Source organism: Prionailurus bengalensis, chromosome B4 (genome assembly GCF_016509475.1).
Source record: "Prionailurus bengalensis isolate Pbe53 chromosome B4, Fcat_Pben_1.1_paternal_pri, whole genome shotgun sequence".
In the NCBI taxonomy this organism is placed as follows: domain Eukaryota; kingdom Metazoa; phylum Chordata; class Mammalia; order Carnivora; family Felidae; genus Prionailurus; species Prionailurus bengalensis.
The window spans coordinates 53,685,040-53,704,954 of record NC_057358.1 but is presented as its reverse complement, the minus strand read 5'-3'; the positions used below and the strand labels follow the sequence as shown (position 1 = coordinate 53,704,954).

Below are 19,915 nucleotides of genomic sequence, written 5' to 3'. Positions count from 1 at the left end.
GACAGTTTATTTCCAAAGTGGCATATAAACCAGGAAAGGCATTAAGTGGGACTCAGGGTTAGGATGGAAGAAAGGACAGTAAGATCCTTACTGTGGTTTTCATTATTATTTTAGAAATATTTCAAAAGGTGAGGACAATGGAGATCCCCATACTGACAGCGAAGCACCAAAATTACCTCCCAAAGTAGGCTAGAAATGATTTTTTGATCAGTCACTTCTCATTGGTCAGGAATTGTTCATCACACAAATATCACTTATATAAAGCAGTCATTTCAAACTTTAGACTTTATTTACAATGATAATTTGCATATCTTTATTACTTAGAAAATAATTTATATTTTTCCACCATTTAAACAAAGAATAGGCCTGAGTCTCATGCCTCTTGCACAGCTTTTACCTTCAAAGAAAGTTCTCTGGGCACGTGACAGGGGACGTCGGGAAATCGCAAATCAAGACAGGCAGGGGACATGAGGAAATCACAATACATACATGTTATACGAACAGTCTGCACATCGTACAATCCCTTTTCTTTAGTTTTACTGGGATTGCAATAATTAGGGGTTTGTTCTGGAAGTCGATCAAAACGGAACATATAGAATTGGGTATTCTTTTTTTAGAAAATGAGTATTTTCTTAAACATGAGGACATTCCTTCACTTGCCAGATGAAGACTAGTATAGATCTATCCCTGTACAGTGCTACTATCTTCATCTACTGAGAGAAAACCAAATCTTATAGAAATGACAAATAAAATTTTATAGTTTAGAAAAAAGCTAAAGGGAACGATATCCTAAAGGTTGGCTTAGTTGGATACCTGGAAAGGACATTATAATAGCATGCTGGAAACGACAGTGATGACACTCATAGTAATACCTGGTCTTTTCCTTAACAGAGAGCAACCCCTAGCATCAAGGTCACCAGCTCCGAGTTTTCCTCCCATTGGGTTTATGGCTGTCTGTACAATGATCCTTTTTCCTAAATGGGCTACAGATTCCTTCATTTGAAAGACCTGAGTTTACCTAAATGGCACCTATAAATAGGCTCATATAAAAATGTAGCAAATTGCAACAAACACACTGGCACCACAGGGAATAAGCTCTGGAGTTGGAAGTGAACACAGTAATACTGCTGTCACCGAGGAGGGGGAGAACATAGCCAGCAGAAAAGATCTTTTTATGCCCCTGGTCATCCTTTGGGATGTACTGAATGTGTATGAAAGGGTCATCCTTGATCTCTATTTATTTCAATGGACTTTTAGCTGTAATATCCTGGCAACTGATTTTTGAAGAAAAAAAGGTGATCAATCTGCCTGGACTGATTAACACAATCTGGGAATGAAGAGGTTCTAAGTGCTTTGGCCACCATTATTTCAGGTACTTTAAAACAGAATAAACACAACCGGGTCATTTGCTAAGACCTCTACTCTGGCAGCCAGACTGGCCAGCTTTGACACAGCAGCTGCCAATACACAGTTATAGACTCGTGACTGTTTTGCTGTCACACTACTTGCTCCACAACCTATATTTGTGCTCACTTTCACCTGTGTTTTAGACACTTGTCATACGACATTGGGAGAATGGGGAAAGATTTGTTTTCTTAAGTAATTAGGTACAAGAGATAAACGAGCACATTTTTCCCCCTCTTATTTGCAAGGGAAGGAAAACAGTTAATGTCACTGGGGAAATGCATTGGACTCACAGTAATTTTTGCAAACATGAGACACAAAAGCATTACTAAGAAAATGGAAAACAACTCAATAAATCCTGAATAGTGAAGACCTAGTGTTAACACAAAAATATGAAATTATTCTCATTTTTGAAACAGAGTCTGCATCTATTTGATCCTTTTTCATATTTTCCTACTTAATGGGAAATCTGCCCTGAAATTGTGTTTACTTTCGATATTATGTTTGCCTTATTTGAAAAATGCCATAGGTTAATGTAAAATCACTGCTTTGGAAAGGAAGAATATTCATTTATGAGAAACAAAAGCATTTTTAATGTAAACACTCTTTGCTATGACTTCAGAGGAAAGAAAAATTAGAAATCACCATCATGGTTAACTTAGAAGCTAAGATCGTTTCATTGATGAACAAGTTCTTCCGTACATAGTACTGAAGGAGGAATTATAACCAAAAAACATTGGCAGGAAATGGATACCAATTATAAAAATTCGGTATTGGTTATGCAAGTCTTTCTCTTTGGGAGACATGAACCCCAAAGTGACCTAAAAGTTCCAAGTTCCTAGGAAAAAAACATTCTTTGTGGCATCTTCCTTTAATTGGCATAAAATAACTATCTGATTATCATTTAAATTAGAATAGGTAGATATGTGGCTGTCCTTAGACCTCCGTGCAAATGATTCATCACTCTCTTACTGGGCTTGGAGATAGATACAATGTATAAAAATGGTGATTAAAATATAACTTTATAAAAATGTTTCCCTTTTCCTTTTTAAAAAAAAAGAGTTTACTATCTACAGAAACAAAAAAAAATCTTTATATTTACATCAAGATAACTATTCATGACAAATATAATAATATGAAATAAAATATTGGAAGTGAGTATCAACTTTTTAAATAAGGTTTGGCTCACAGCATAAACAAGTGTAGATGAACAAATAAAAAAAAAAAAAAGACTTTCAATAATAGGCCCAGTACCCAAAATTCCCTCTATAATTTTCCCTGACAAAAGAAACATGACAATGGGCCAGATTGCAGACAGAAGCTACCTTACCCCACGGCATGTGGAACACCACAACAAGGTTGTTGTCAGTGGGACCTTCACCACCCAAAGCCAATCTTCAACAGTTGCCCAGAATCAGGCTTTCACTACGTCAACAAACACCACACCCTAGGTTGCAATTTTCCCCCTTCATCTCTCGCTATATGTCCCATAGTGGGTTTCTGTTTGCCTTTTTTTCTTCTTTTCTTTCTTTCTTTTCACACATTTTGCAGCATATTTAAGACATGGAAGGTCACCGTGAAGAGCAATTCCCCCAAGTCTCCTCTGGCAACTTTTCAGAATTCTAACCTAATTAAAAGATCGGACTTCAGCCCCTTCTTAGGTGTTTATGTATAAAGAATGCCATCCCCTTAAAAATAGTTGATTTGATCTTACATGAGTGACAGACATACTCACAGACAAACAGCTCCTATACATTCATTAGGCAAGCAGATTGGAAAATGCCTCAGTCTTCCAGGTTTAAGGCCGGCGATAGAGTGCCTCCAAGTGGTGCATTAGCATAGTACCAATCCCGTGGCCCTCTCACCAGCCTGTGAATACCCTCCCTCTTCAGAGGGCCCTGGACTGAAGCTAAATGGAGGAAGGCATTTGGAATGGCTGCCTCTCAGACACTCCAGAGTGAACTGCCTTCCGTTTGTTCAGATGTGCTGAGTCATCTGCTGCAGCTATTCTATGAATGACTAAAACCATAAAAATCTCTGTTGACATAAGCACATACATACACACAAGCATGCTCTCTCTCCTCTCTCTCTGTCACACACACACACACACACACACACACACACACACACACACACACGATATCGGCAGGATGTAGAAGAATTCAAATAATGCTCTGGAACTTTCATCCGTCAGTACTAAGAGCAAAAGCTCCTTAGTTGGTAACTTACATTCACTGCACTGTTTCCCTGCTAAGCCGCCCCATTTCCTCTGTGAATTGTTTTCCTTTTTTTTTCCTTTATAACTTACTATATCACAGTGACCACTATATATCTTAATATGAATGTTACTAAAGTGTGGAGCCAGTAACCCTGGCTTTCAGTGTGCATGTGCGTGTATGTGTGTGAATATGTTTTACATGTATCTACGTGCGAGCTTATATACACACACACATATATACTTCTTCCTTAAAAAAAATCCTTGGAAGCTGGTGTTGCAAATGTGAAAGCTTCTCCGAGCAAGAGTTTTTAACAATGTACCTCACTGTAAAAATAAACACATAAAATGCGAAGAATTCCCAAATGCAATAGCTGTTTGCCCATCTTCTTGTATTTCTACAGTGTTGTGTCTAAGTGTTGTGCTGGCTTGAAAAGAGTCTGTGACAAGTCACTCTGTTGGGAAACACAGCTCATTATACCCATCGTCACTGGTTTTGCTTCAGGGTTGGGATCTCCTCTCCTCTTGGCTTCCCTTTCTCTTCCTCTTCTTCCCTGATGGCCTGGATCTGTTCTGAGGAATGCTGTTGGGGTGACTGGTCCAGGGATTGACTCTCTATGCCCGCCAACCGCTGTTCCTCTTCAATGACTTTCTTCCACATCTTGTGGTTCTGCAGGAGGTGTTGAGTTATTTGGCAGTAGATTTTCCTCCTTTTGAAAGTTTTCTTTCCTGAGAAAACACCAAATTACTTATTTGTGTGCTGAGTACATGGTGGTTATTTTTTTTCACATCATTAATAGGAGCTAAAGTACCAAACAGATACATATACCACTTGATTTGTGTATCATCATAATGTTGCTTTCAAGAGTGGGGAAATAAGAGGGAGATGGCAACCACCATTAATATATCATGGTTACATCGAGACATACTGTGAACCGGATTTAATATCCAGTAATGCCCAATAAAAAGTTCTGCTTAAGTTTTGGTATTATTCTCAATACAGTCAGATCCTCCAGATTTTTCACCTGGACTACTGGAAGAACTTCTTGTTAGGTCTTCCTTTACTTTGTCAGCTAATTCAACCCACAAAAGTCTACAAGATTGATTTCTTTTAGGATGGTTTGAACGTTATTGTTCTGCTTCACACGGACTAAAATATTAATTTCAAAGTCCTGTCAAAGTTCTCCCACAAGCTGGCAAAAGCATGCTTTTGCAGTCTTCCATCTTCCGCAGCCTGGCTTCTGTCTCTACTTCCATATATACACTGAACTCTTCTACTGTCCAGCAGGTACTGGCCCTCCTTCTCAAATGCTCTTCTCAGTCCTCAAAAGTTCATGCCCATTTATTATTTTAAGACTCAGATTTTACTGAATTGCTTCTATAAGAAATATTCTCTCCCCCTGTATCCCCTCACTCTTCTAAACTCTCATTTCCCTCCATTCATGCTTCCAAGAGTACACATTGTTTTCATTTTTTTCCTTTCTCATTATCTTGGTATCTTTTTCTGATAACTGCATATCCAAAATCAGAAACTCTCATCCCTTCTTTCAATTATATAGTTCTAGAAAAGGTTGTCAAACTCTACTTCCCCACCCACCTTCCCACAATATAGCCCTGTTGCAGCAGCTAGTCAATGGGTGTGACCCAAATCAGGTCAATCAGCGTCTTCCCCTGGAAATTTTCCCAACAGCATGGAATCAGTCAGGGAATGGGGGCCGGGGATCTTTTCTCCTCTGCCTGTTTATGTGAAATGAAGTGAATATAGAGCTGGCTAGATTTCCAGTCTCACATAGAAAGAAAGGTTGAAAGATCAAGCTGTCAGGCAGGTGACTCAGAGACAAGAGCAGGTGCAAGTAAGCGTGAATACTGGACAACATCCCAATTACCTGAACCAGTAATTTTCCCTTTTGTATATACTCACTTTATTGGAGTCTTGTCACTTGTAACAAAAACAATGTCCTTAATGATGTGCATTCTTTTATTTTTATTTTATTTAATTTTTTAAAGTTTATTATTTTGAGAAAGACAGAGACTGCACGAGTAGGAGAAGGGCAGAGAGAGAATCCCAAGCAGGCTCTGCAGCACTGTCAGCACAGAGCCCAACACGGGGCTCAAACTCACAAAAGTGTGAGATCCTGACCTGAGCCAAAACCAAAACTTGGACGCTTAACCCGCTGAGCCACCCAGGTGCCCCAATAACATGCATTCTTTAGGGCACTTATCTTGCTCTCATATATTACAGGCCTTAGCCCCTCTACTAGACTACAGCTTCTTTTAGGGAGACTTATAAAGAGAAGTACGTATCTTATACAGAATGAGGCTCAGCAAATATGCATTTGATAAGTAAATAAATTACATTGTCTTGGTGATCAAAACATTTCATGTGTTCAACATTGAAATAGTAAGGACAATTTTCACAGAATCTCTTAAGGAACTATAATATCATCAACTTTGACAGATGAAACATAAGACATTTTAAAGACCTTTGAATTGATACCATAATTCACTATTTAGTCTTCCAATTCTTTATCTACTTATTAAGAACCTAATATGTACCAAGTATGGTAGGTTCTGGTCATTCACTGAGAGACATAATGCCTGCCAGCATGGAGCTTTTACTCTAGTGGGCAAGAGTGAAAAGGTAGGTACAATCACACTGAGTCTTACAAAATCTTTTAAAGGTGCCAGAAAGAGAAAAAAAATTACTCAGCCAAGAGAATATGGCATGATGACCATGGCTTGGGCTAGGAAGAAAGTAATGAAAATGAAGACAAGTAGATAAATGTGAGACATATTTGTGAGGTTTAATCAACAGGACTTTGGCAACTGATTAGATGTAAGGAAAAAAAGAAGAGAAAGGAATCAAAGACAACCCTGAGCTGTCTGGTCTGAGTCATTGAGTAGGTGGTCATAAGATGTACTGAGAAGGCAATGTTAGGTGAGGAGATTTGAGGGAGATGCTGAACATGAAATGTCTGGGAGACCTTCAAGTGCGGAGGTAAAGTAAGAGCTAGACTTGAGTTTAGAAGAGGGTCTGGTTGTGGCCAGAATATAACTTTTAGTACCTTCATCCGAGTGGCCATCTTAGACTTAGACCAAGAATTTAAAAATTAGGCTAAGATCCCCTATTGGACTATGAACTTTCCAATGCAGAGAAGCCAGGTCCCTCCTTTTGTGTGTATATTGTATACAAAGCTCCAGACTTTAGTAAGAGTTTACTAGATGAATCATGTTCTTTCTAGTTTCTGTTCCACAGGTCCAAGTAAATGATGAAGTGGTGATAAGTGATAAAAATGACAATGATATGAAAAAGCGGTCCACAGGAAATTATGATCTAATGGGGACTACATTAAAGAGTTAACAGTACAAGTTACCAGGAATATCAGCAGGGATATTTGGGTTTACCTAATGAAGTAGTAATGATTTACAATGTACAATCTGAGAGGAAAAAAGAAGAAAAAAATAGTAAGAATAGGAAAAAATACATTAGCTATGAGATATGCCAAAGGAAGTAGATCTTTTGGAGGCCATCCACCAAAATTTTTATGGAAGTACTAGTGATTCTGTCAACAGTTTTATTATAATATACCACAAAAATTCTTTTATTTTACAGGGTAAGATCAATTTCAAAATACAGTTAAAAAAAAAAGGACGCTGATAACCAGTAAGGAAACTGAATTAGTAATCAAAAATCTGCCAAAAAACAAGAGCCTAGGGCCAGATGGATTTCCAGGGGAATTCTACCAAACATGTAAGGAAGAGTTAACACCTATTCTCTTGAAACTATTCCAAAAAATAGAAATGGAAGGAAAACTTCCAAGCTCTTTCTATGAAGCCAGCATTACCTTGATTCCAAAACCAGACAGAGACCCCACTAAAAAGGAGAACTACAGACCAATTTCCCTGATGAACATGGATACAAAAATCCTCAACAAGATATTAGCCAACCAGCTCCAACAATACGTTAAAAAAATTATTCACCACGACCAAACGGGATTTATACCTGGGATGCAGGGTTGGTTCAATATCTGCAAAACAATTAGCATGATTCATCACATTAATAAAAGAAAGGACAAGAACCATATGATCCTCTCAATAGATGCAGAGAAAGCATTTGACAAAATACAGCATCCTTTCTTGATAAAAACCCTCAAGAAAGCAGGGATAGAAAGAGCATACCCCCAGATCATAAAAGCCATATATGAACGACCCAACACTAATATCATTCTCAAAAGGGAAAAACTGACAGAAAGAAATAAAAGGCATCCAAATCAGCCAGGAGGAGGTCAAACTTTCACTCTTCTCAGATGACGTGATAATCTGTATGGAAAACCCAAAAGACTCCACCAAAAAACTGCTAGAACTGATTCATGAATTCAGCAAAGTTGCAGGATATAAAATCAACACACAGAAATCAGTTGCATTCCTATTCACCAACAATGAAGCAACAGAAAGAGAAATCAAAGAATCGATCCCATTTACAGTTGCACTAAAAACCATAAAATACCCAGGAATAAATCTAAACAAAGAGGTGAAAAATCTATATGCTGAAAAGTTTAGAAAGCTTACGAAAGAAATGGAAGAAGACACACAAAAATGGAAAAAGATTCCATGCTCCTGGATAGGAAGAACAAATATTGTTAAAATGTCAATACTACCCAAAGCAATCTACATATTCAATGCAATCCCTATCAAAGTTACACTAGCATTCTTTACAGAGCTAGAACAAATAATCCTAAAATTTGTATGGAACCACAAAAGACCCCGAATAGCCAAAGCGATCTTGAAAGAGAAAACCAAAGCAGGAGGCATCACAATCCTAGACTTCAAGCTATACTACAAAGCTGTAATCATCAGGATAGTATGGTACTGGCACAAGAACACTCAGATCAATGGAACAGAATAGAGAACCCAGAAATGGACCCACTGATCCATATGGCCAACTGATCTTTGACAAAGCAGGAAAGAATATCCAATGGAATAAAGACAGTCTCTTCAGCAAGAGGTGCTGGGAAAACTGGACAGCAACATGCAGAAAAATGAGCCTGGACCACTTTCTTACACCATACACAAAAATAAACTCAAAATGGATGAAAGACCTCAATGTAAGACAGGAAGCCATCAAAATCCTTGAAGAGAAAGCAGGCAAACACCTCTTTGATCTTACGTGTAGCAAGTTCTTACTCAACACATTTCCAGAGGCAAGGGAAACAAAAGCAAAAATGAACTACTGGGACCTCATCAAAATAAAAACCTTCTGCACAGCAAAGGAAACAATCAGTAAAACTAAAAGGCAACTGACAGCAAGGGAGAAGATATTTGCAAATGACATATGAGATAAAGGGTTAGTATCCAAAATCTATAAAGAACTTATCAAACTCAACACCCAAAAAACAAATAACCCAGTGAAGAAATGGGCAAAAGACATGAATAGACACTTCTCCAAGGAAGATATACAGATGGCTAATCAACACATGAAAAAATGCTCCACATCATTCATCATCAGGGAAATACAAATCAAAACCACAATGAGATACCACCTGACACCTGTCAGAATGGGTAACATGAACAACTCAGTCAACAACAGATGTTGGCGAGGATGCAGAGAAAGAGGATCTCTTGTATTGTTGGTGGGAATGCAAGCTGGTGCAGCCACTCTGGAAAACAGTATGGAGGTTCCTCAAAAAGCTAAAAATAGAAATTCCCTATGACCCACCAATTGCACTACTAGGCATTTATCTACGGGATACAGGTGTGCTGTTTCAAAGGGACACATGCACCCCCACGTTTATAGCGGCACTATCAACAACAGCCAAAGTATGGAAAGAGCCCAAATGTCCATCGATGGATGAATGGATAAAGAAGAGGTGGTATATATACATATACACAATGGAGTATTACTCGGCAATCAAAAAGAATGAAATCTTACCATTTGCAACTATGTGGATGGAACTGGAGGGTATTACGCTAAGTGAAATTAGTCAGAGAAAGACAAAAATTATATGACTTCACTCATATGAGGACTTTAAGAGACAAAACAGATGAACATAAGGGAAGGGAAACAAAAATAATATAAAAACAGGGAGGGGGACAAAACAGAAGAGACTCATAAATATGGAGAACTGAGGGTTGCTGGAGGGGTTGTGGGAGGGGGGATGGGGTAAATAGGTAAGAGACACTATGGAATCTACTCCTGAAATCATTGTTGCAGTATATGCTAATTTGGATATAAATTAAAAAAAAAAGAATAAAAAGAAACAGATGCCAAAAAAAAAGGGACATGCTATCTTGAATTAATTTTGAACCATATAGACACATAACAAAATTATTAAATTGAATAAATGCCAGGGTGAATGGATATAGGCTGAGTCATAAGCAAGAATTTAAAAAACGATTTACTGTTTTCATTATTTTATTTATGAGATGAACCCATCAATCAAATTTATATTGACCATCTATGAATTGACAAGAAATTTCTGGATGCTACATACACAAATACCAATTAGTCCAAGAGCTTGCCTTAAAGGAGTTTACTGTTTATAGGAGAGAGAGAGCAAAGAAGACCAGAAAATAAAATACACATGCTATGTTTTATGACAGACATATGCATGTGACTAAGATGGTCTTGATGCTCCCCTTAGCTGGACTAAATTCTAGACCAGTTTCTTCCAGATTGTATCTCTGGCCTGCCTTTTATTATAGCATTTACTTTATAAAACTTGAAAGTGCAGATACTTTCTCTGCTCTTTTGTAATACAGATAAAACTTCTCCCAGTTTCTAGCCAGTTTTACAACCCAGGAACTCCTTCCTCAAGTACATGGGCATTAATTCTTTTGAAATGAAATCAAGAAAAACAGGGGCCCTACCTTTCAGTCTTCATGGGAGGGAAGGTGCCTAACTTCAATACGTACCAATTAGCAAACACAAATGGCTCAATCACATGGGCCAACTTCCCTCTAAGGTCCTATAGTACTTTTTCATAGCTCATGCTATTGCTTAAAAATTCTCCTGCCTTAGTTTCAATGGAGTTGAGTTTAATTTCTCTCCCTTATCGCAACAATGTTGAATAAAGCATTCCTTGACATTTTTAACAAAGTGTATATTGCAATCTCTCTCTGGTACATTAAAACCATGGCAACACAAGAGACTCAGCCTGTGAGGGGATAGGTAAGATTTTTTTTTTTCAAAGAACAGGACACCTGAGGTGAGACGTAAATTTTGAGAATTAAATACTCTAGGTGAAGGTGTTGGCAGCATACCAGGCAGGGTTACGGGTCTGTGGAGCATGACATCAATTTCTTCAACTGAACGTTTCTTAACAAAGACTCTATGTGTATATGTGTATGCATGTGTGTGTGTGTGTGTGTATACATATACACTAAAATTTAAAGAAATCTGAATTATTTCTATAAAAATCAATAAAATATATTACTACCACATTAGAGTTTTAAAAGCAAATTTATAAAATTATTCTTCTACCAAAGTCATCTACTTGTCTGTGTCTACTTTGTTTTTATTATAGTTAAGTCAAATCGGCTTCTGTTTAGGAATTTTTCAATGTCAATATACTTTTGAACCTAATCCTTTGAATCAAGAGAGTTACCAATGAGCACTGGCCAAAGGACAGATTTGAATCACGGTTATAGGAAAACATTACTGCCCAAGGTGATTATTCCATCTGAAAGTTATACACATTCATGGCAGTGTATTCAAAGGGATGAAGGTAACAAAAGCTTGATTTTTCTCCTTTTCCTTTCAGGACAGCTCCCATGAGAACAGCTGTTCTCTTATTAATGCTGTTAAATGTTAGCAATAAACCTCTCTGGATTTGAACTGAATAAGGTGACGTAGAAGAAAGTTTGTACCAAATAAATTTGCGTAGATTAGAGTCTGCAGGTGGTCTAAAACATGCCTGTATTGGGAGCCAAATTGTTCAGCACTGGAACCTTTTGAAATGAGAACAAAGAGCCTTTCATTGCTGAAATTCTAAATGCAGCTTAGTACTTCATTAGAAACCTCTTAGTTCACTGTAGGAATCTTTCAGATTTAATTATGAGGTTGGGAAAAAGCCTTCTTTCCCTAGGATACCATATTGAAACATTTAATTCTGTGTTTCCTGGGAGATCTCCAAGTTTTGCAAATTGCTGAAATTATCAGTGCATATTTAATCTTAATTTTTTCTGAAACCTAACTTTCAGGCTCAATCAAGTTAACCGTCTCAGTCAATCTGATTATGAAACTAAAATTACTCGGATTCTACAGCAGTCGAGTTAGAAATGAGGAAATCTGGGCTTGGAGAGTAACACATCAGAATCTGGAAGTCAGTACGGCAACTTAACCCTACAGAACGAAAAGTAATTGAATATCTGGTTGTCTCATTTGCTGCTAAAGCCAATGCTGACAAGTTGAGCCTGTTTAATCTCCTGGCCTGTGTTCTTCAATTCTTGATGCCGGTATTATGTGTGTGTGTTTTCAATGTGTTTGAGTTCAAATAGCAATCCGTAAGAGCCCATGGGAACAAAGCTTTTCCAAGAGGCTAAGCCGACAACACTTTCCAATGTCACTCAGTGGGAAAAGAAAAACAAAAACAAAAAACAAACAAACAAAAAAACCTGTCCTGTCCTTCAACAGCAAACTACCTCCTGGCTCTTTGAAGTTAAACAAAACAAAACAAAACAAAACAAAACAACCACTACATGTTTATTAAATGAAGAAATGAAAACATAAGCCATGAATCCCAAGTCTTGTCTCCAACCTCTGAATCTCAAGATTAGCACAAAATTGCTAATGGAAATCTTTTTATAAGCACCAGAGAAATAAAATATAATTTCTTTGATAATAGAATATTGAAGGAAAACAACTTTTGATTTTCACCTCATTCTGTATCAAAGTTAAAATATAAGACAGAACTGAAGCAAAAATTTAATCTAGAGCAAATTTGTGAAACCCTGCCTCATTAGTTTATAGTTCATGAAGATCTCTGTATCTCTATTTTGCAAGCCTACAACAGAGTACTTATAGAGGGCAAAATGGGTCAAACCCATGTCAGACTGAATTTACTAGATGGCTGAGATGAACTGAGTCATGAATTTTCCTGACAGTGCTAAAAGATGGGAATAAATGATCAGAATGTCTTTCTTTGGTAATATTTTGGGTAAGGGCTTCAAAAAATATTACCACTATATTTTTTTATGAAGGCAGAGGTAAACCACATACTGTGTTTTCATGAAGATAATAACACTATTTGTGCAATGTTACTGTAAGGGTTATGGGTTTTCCTAATTATGATGTTTGGGCCTCCTCCCTATGACAGGAGAAGTAGCAGACCATATTTCAAGACATGAATAAAACTAATGCCTTTTTGTCATCAGGTGAGTTAAAATGGATTAGGTTGGCTACATGATGTGCTCCAAATCAATGACCAGATGCGAATACTTTTCATTGTTCCTAATGTCACTACTTTGCTTGGTTCAAAGCCACAGTCATTTCTCACTTGGATAACTTCAACAGCCTCTTATTACCCTTATTCCCACCTCAGACTCAAGAGTGTTCTCAATACAGCAGCTGAAGCAACCCATTTAAAATGTAAGCTGAATCAGCTAACTCTTCTGCACCACATCTCTCAGGGCTTCCCAACTTACTCAGAGTAAAAGCCAAACTCCATACTGTGACCTACAGCGCCCCACCTTCAAACCCTACATCATTTGGCTCCCCACTGCCTCTCTCCTGCTACCCCCTTTCCTGTCTTAGCCACCCCAGCTCTCCTGATGCTCCTTGAACACCCAGCCAACGCCGACCTCAGGACGTTTACATGGTTTGCTTCTTTCTCTTCTTGGAACACTTTTTCCACCTGAACTGCCATGGATCTTCCTTCACTTCTTTCAGTCTTTTTTTCTTTTTTTCTTTTTTCATGTCTTTCTTCTTTAGACCATCTGTGGTACCTTATCTAAAATTTTAACTTTTCTCTGCAGTATTCCATATCCCCCCCTTTTTTTTAAATCGAGCATTTATCAGTACCTGACTTATTAAAGACTTACTGACTTGTCCTGCTTAGTGTCTACTGACTCCACTGGAAAGATAAGTCTAAGTGGGCAAGGATTTATATTTTGTCTGATTTGTTCATGGCTCTATCTTCAGTACATGGAAGAATGCCTGGCACAGTGTTGATGCTTAATAAAAATTTGTTACATAAATGAGTGATAACTACCTGTTACCACTTCACATGGCTTCCCTTGAACTAGACCAACAAAAGTCAATTGTTGCTCTATATAGTATGTGAAATTCCTTTCATCTCTAAATCATTAAGATACTACAAAGAACAGGCTTCAACCACTTGATTTCTTTTTGTTTCATAACAGAGAATGTATCCTTGTATGAACATGGTATTATAATAGATTCCACAGTCTATAATTGCTATTATTATGATATTAGGGAAGGGAGGTTATCCACAATCCAGTGCAGATGATATGTGGACACAAACTATGTAGTTCATGAGAAGCCTAAATTCATCCAAACCTATGTAAAAACAAAAAACAAAAAATAAAACAACAATCCTAGGAAAAACACACTAGAAATAGATTTTATAAAACTTACTTGGAGCTTCATTATTTTCACAGGTTTCCTCTTCATTTGGTGCTTCCTCCTCCTCCTCCTCTTCTTCTGGGTCATCAGTATCTCCTGACTCATCACTGTCTTCCACCCATTTCCCTGGCATTAGTCCTGCTGAATCATAGGAGTTGCACAGAGGACCCACAATGTGAGAGATGAAGGATTCCTGAAGATTGGCCAGCTGAGGAGCAGAACGGTCCATGAAGGGGCTTATTGGTAACCCAAGGCTGGCCTCTTCATCACCCTGGAAATAGGAATTTAGCATGAATAGTCAACCAGAAAGATAAATGACATGGAAAAATTTAAAAAAAAAAATTTTTTTTTCAACCTTTATTTATTTTTGGGACAGAGAGAGACAGAGCATGAACGGGGGAGGGGCAGAGAGAGAGGGAGACACAGAATCAGAAACAGGCTCCAGACTCTGAGCCATCAGCCCAGAGCCTGACGCAGGGCTCGAACTCACAGACCGCGAGATCGTGACCTGGCTGAAGTCGGATGCTTAACCGACTGCACCACCCAGGCGCCCCGACATGGAAAATTTAAAATACTAGTAAAGTCAACATTCACTTGGCACCTAAAATTTGCAATTATGTAAGAGCCCAGACATTCATGTGTGAACTCCCTCTTTTGCTTGACTGCTAAAAGATTCTACTCAAATTACTAAGATCCCTGTAGAAATGTTTTGTTGCTATTTATCACTTTTGTGATCTTGAGATTTTGGCTTTTGATTGAGGGGAAATAGAAGAAATGGTCTAATGTCTCACTAGATGGTACGTCTTATTACACATGATTCCTCTTTAAATGAGAATATAAATGCACTTTAAAATGCAATGCTGGGAATAATTATCCAACAAATACATAATCTATCATGTTTTCTTTTTTTTTTTCTTTTGCCTTAGCTGCCAGAAATCTTAGTATAGTTTATTACTCAATTAAAGGTGCTATCTTATCCCAGCTTTTGGTTGAATTATATCTTCTGTGATTATACGGTTTCTGAAAGTCTTATTTGGCAATATGTTTATCAGTACTATTGTGTGTTTTTATTTTGAACTGCTTCAAATCTTTCTGGAAAAAAAAAACAGATTGTAAACTAGTAGTCATCTAGCAAAATTAATGAAGGAAATATACTGAAATACCAACAATGGTTATACCTATGTAGAATGATCATAAATTATCCTTTTTATTTTTCTTTATTTCAATATTTGGGGATTGATTATGAATTAATCTCATTTCTAGAAAAGTATCTAGAAAGTATAAACCTTTTATTCTATATATGAATCCTGTCTACAAAACCTTATAAACCTATAAAATTCTTTCTAATCCCTCTTTAAATATGTCCAGCGATAGCAGGCAATTTATTACTTATTTCTGGATTTCTTCATAATACAAATTTTTTTCTCTCATTGTCTTGAAATCAATCTCACTATACCTTCTATAGACTGGTTATATCCACACCATTTTTAGGGAAGGAAAAAGAAATCTCATGTTTCTTAAAAATCACATCTTGGGGCACCTGGGTGGCTCAGTAGGTTGGGTGTCCAACTTTGGTCAGGTCATGATCTCACAGCTCGTGAGTTTGAACCCCACGTCAGGCTCTGGTGCTGACGGCGCAGAGCCTGGAGCCTGCTTCAGATTGTGTCTCCCTCTCTCTCTGCCCTTAACCCACTCGTATTCTGTCTCTGTCTCTCTCAAAAATAAATAGACATTAAAAAAAATCAGGTCCTGTGTTAAGCAATAATTTATCTTCTTTAATCTCCACAGTGTATGATCACTTAACACTAAATTTGTAAGTCAGCCTTTTAAGTATCTGAAGACAGTTATTACATCACCTCCATTTTCTCCCGTGGTAATGATCTTCACTTTTTTCATGTCTTTTTATGTCACTGATCCCTGTCCTTTACCCATGATCTACTGCCTCCACATTCCTCTTAAGAGAGTAAATCACAGTACTCAAAACATAGTTTCAGATATAATTAAATCAGCATAGGATAATATGGGGAAGATCACCTCATGTTTATGTGTTTGGTAGGTTTTTTGTTAGTGTGTTTATTTTCACATTATCATGTCAAATAAAATGCCTATTTTTAAAGTTTTTTTGTATGCTGCTGTTATTGACCACTAAAAGTAAATGAACTTGGGAGTGCCTGGGTGGCTCAGTTGGTTAAGTGTCTGACTCTTGATTCCAGTCAGGTGATAATCTCATGGTTCATGAGACCGAGCCCTGTGTCAGGCTCTGTGCTGACATCGCAGAGCCTGCTTGGGTTTCTCTCTCTCCTTCTCTTTCTCTGCCTCTCCCCACCCTCTCTCTCTGCCCCCCAACTCCTGCTCTCTCTCAAAATAAACATTAAAAAGTAAATGAACTTAATCTGATATGCATTCACCCATATAAACTACCTTATAATCAGTTTATAAAAAAAAAACAATATGTCAATGGTGTTCCTAATGGCTAAGTCATTTCATTATCTCAGTATCTTCTCCTTCCCCTCCCACAATCCTTGCAAATTGTGTATGTTTAGAGTTTTTAGTCAGTGCATTTTCTGATGTATGAATATGAAAGAGACTGTCACATTTTACAGCTTTTGGAAGCTTTTCTGAATTTATGAGCAGCCTAAGTAGGAATTAAGATAAACAGTTAAGTTAGTTACCTGTTCATAAAATTCGTTGACAATACCCTCTGTCCACTGGAGATGGAGCTCTTTACATTTAGCTGGCCCATTGATATCAGCCAACTTTATACACATTTGACAAACCAGTAGACGATCATTTTCATTGGTCCAATCTATTCCAACATCATCATTAACCTGTTTGAGGGGCAAAGTTAAAATGTGTTTTGCCTCAATGAAAGCAAAAGTTGAACAGATAAACAATATTTATTATCTTCCTAACATGTAGAGATCAGAATACCAAGAAATGAAGAACTTCGTAGTTATTTAAAATAACATTATTGGCTTGCATAACAGTAAAATAGCTTATCAGAAGACTAAAATAAGAAATGATGGACAAAATAATTATTAATTATTGAAGTGAAAATAATGCTACTTAAAATTAGCATAGGGGCGTCTGGGTGGCTTAGTCGGTTAAGCGTCCGACTTCGGCTCAGGTCATGATCTTGCGGTCTGTGAGTTCGAGCCCTGCGTGGGGCTCTGTGCTGACCGCTCAGAGCCTGGAGCCTGTTTCAGATTCTGTGTCTCTCTCTCTCTCTCTCTCTCTCTGACCCTCCCCCATTCATGCTCTGTCTCTCTCTGTCTCTCTCTGTCTCAAAAAAAATAAATAAATGTTAAAAAAATAATTTAAAAAATTAGCATATATATGTAAAGAGGCTGTAAATTAAAGTGGATAAATAAATAAATAAAAAGAGATGCCTGAGTGGCTCAGTCGGTTGAGCATCTGACTCTTGATTTTGGCTCAAGTCATGATCCCAGGGTTGTGGGATTGAGCCCTGTGTTGGGCTCCATGTTGAGCGTGGAGCTGCTTAAGATTGTCTTTATTTCCCCCTTTGCCTCTCTCCCCTGCTCATGCTCTCTAAATAAACAAATAAATAAAATTAGCATATATTACCAATTACCAGTAAATAAATATAGCTACAAACGGTAAGAAATTTTCTTAAGTTAAATTTTGGTGTTTATGTTTGAAGTATGAAATTTTGTTTTGAGGTTTTGACCTTTTCTACAGTCAGATAATTTATGTTAATATGCTACAGAGGTGAGAGTAAATTAAATCAAACAAAAACCCAATGACACTGAGAGTTTTATTTCTCTGCAGCACAAAATGTATGTATGTGTACACACACACACACACACACACACACACACAAACAGCACCTCAACTTCTCAGATTTCTAGATTGGGACCAATGTCTATATATCTGCTTCTGGTTAATCATTTTATTGCACTTTATTTTCACATTTGACATATAAAAGGTGAAAGCAATGAATTTTGTTCCACACTTTGATTCCATGACATCTTTCAATATGGTCATAAAATGAAGACTGGTACAAATCTACTTACCTTGGCATTAAATTTGGCTACGAAATCAAAGTGTTTCTTCAGGTCAGTGGCCAAAATTGCTTCAATGACGAGGAAACGAAAATGCTTAAATTCCACATGGTCAAGATTAACTAAGAAGTTGTACTCTGGCCGGGACATGAAAAGATTCCATGCAGCAGCTGCATGATGGTTCTCCAAAACTGAACGATCATTATAGAGCACCGCCTAAGCAAATAAGTAAGAGACTGAAGAGTTCAACTTTTAAGTTAAAAAAAAATAATAATAATACATGAGTATGCAAAGCTTTCGGAATTCTCTTTTTTCACAGAACACAGAAATTTAATCTTGTGACTGTTGGTTATTAAGAATTATATATTGTAATTACATTGATTGATGGTTACTTTTCTTGGTTAAATTTCCTTTTTTATAAGATGAAGTTCATTTCCTTGAACTTTATTCTAAACTCTTGCAAATGAGGGGCTTAGAGTTAGCTTTTATCAGATTTCTTTGCACAGGAATTTAACTATTTAAAACAATCCAAATACACTAAAATCCCTAGGAGGTAACTCAGTTACTTTCTGCATCTAGAGTAAGAATTACCTTTTCTTAAACACATATAACTAATACATACGAATGGAATCCCTGAAAAGCTCATAATTTAAAACATTCTCACCTCACAAGCAGCCATTGAAAACATCATCCTTAAAGTAGTAATTGAAGGTATATAATAAATATCTGCTTGGAATTCTCTAATAATGCTCAAGGACATTGCAAAAGAGAAGGAAGTTGCCTAAAAACTGCTTGAAGGTTAGTGTGTCAGATAGGTGACAATACAGGGTTAAAAGGCATAAGGATAAAAAGGAGAGCCTGAGCACATGAAAATTTACATTGAATTAAGTAAAAATGCATACATGTGTAGGAAAATATGCATGACAAATGGTGCTGGCAAAATGATTTGCCCATCTTTAGGGAAAATAATTCTGGAGTAAGGAGGACATGCTGGAATAAGTTTAAAATAAGTAGGGAAAAAATATCAGGATACTTTTTTAACATATAGATTAGAGGAAAATCTAGTCTAGTCTATATGACAGGTGGAAATGGATAGGGGTTGGGTAAAGGACAAAAGTCAAACAAGAAAAAAACAAAAAAATGTATGAGACCAGATTGTCTTCTAGATCCTCTAGAAAGAAAAACAGGATCTCAGAATACTTAGTAACATGGATCCAGCTAATTAAATGAAGGAGAAACTTACTGAGTTTAATTGTATAAATGGAGATGCTGAGATACTCAGTGACTAATTTTTGACTTAACTTTAAATATATATGAAAATGAACTTCTTTAAAGTTATTGTTTTTTGAATACTATGTTCAGATAAAAAAAATTCCTTCAAATGAATGAAATAAGTTGATGTTTAAATCCTAATCAATAAAAATGTCATAAGAATCATGGTTGTTATAATGAATATATCTCAAATGAATAGGATTTATATACAAATAAGCCCCATATTCTTAAAAGTCCAAGAAAGGCTGGGTTCTCTAATCTTTCCAAAAAAGAGACTTTAGTATAGGTTTGATTTTCTTTGTTGAGAAGGTTCATTAATATGAATTCAACTAGCTTTTCTTCTTAAGAAAACTGACAAGGGAGTCCCATGGGTAATAAACTTGCATGCCTGCCATTAATATCTTGGAACAAACATGATAT

The 19,915-nt window shown here is 37.0% G+C and overlaps 1 protein-coding gene across 1 annotated transcript in view; it reads right to left on the bottom strand.

Annotated features, from left to right (window-relative positions):
• Positions 1-267: 267 nt before the first annotated feature.
• The window catches only part of PDE3A (phosphodiesterase 3A), a 312,046-nt gene continuing 292,398 nt past the window's right edge, over positions 268-19,915 (bottom strand). The window contains exons 13-16 of the mRNA XM_043563131.1: positions 18,236-18,439; positions 16,874-17,029; positions 14,214-14,472; positions 268-4,348 (exon numbers count right to left, since the gene is read on the bottom strand). Of these exons, the coding sequence (XP_043419066.1) occupies positions 4,107-4,348; positions 14,214-14,472; positions 16,874-17,029; positions 18,236-18,439 (861 nt within the window). The 3' untranslated portion in view covers positions 268-4,106. The remainder of the gene's footprint in view (positions 4,349-14,213; positions 14,473-16,873; positions 17,030-18,235; positions 18,440-19,915) is intronic.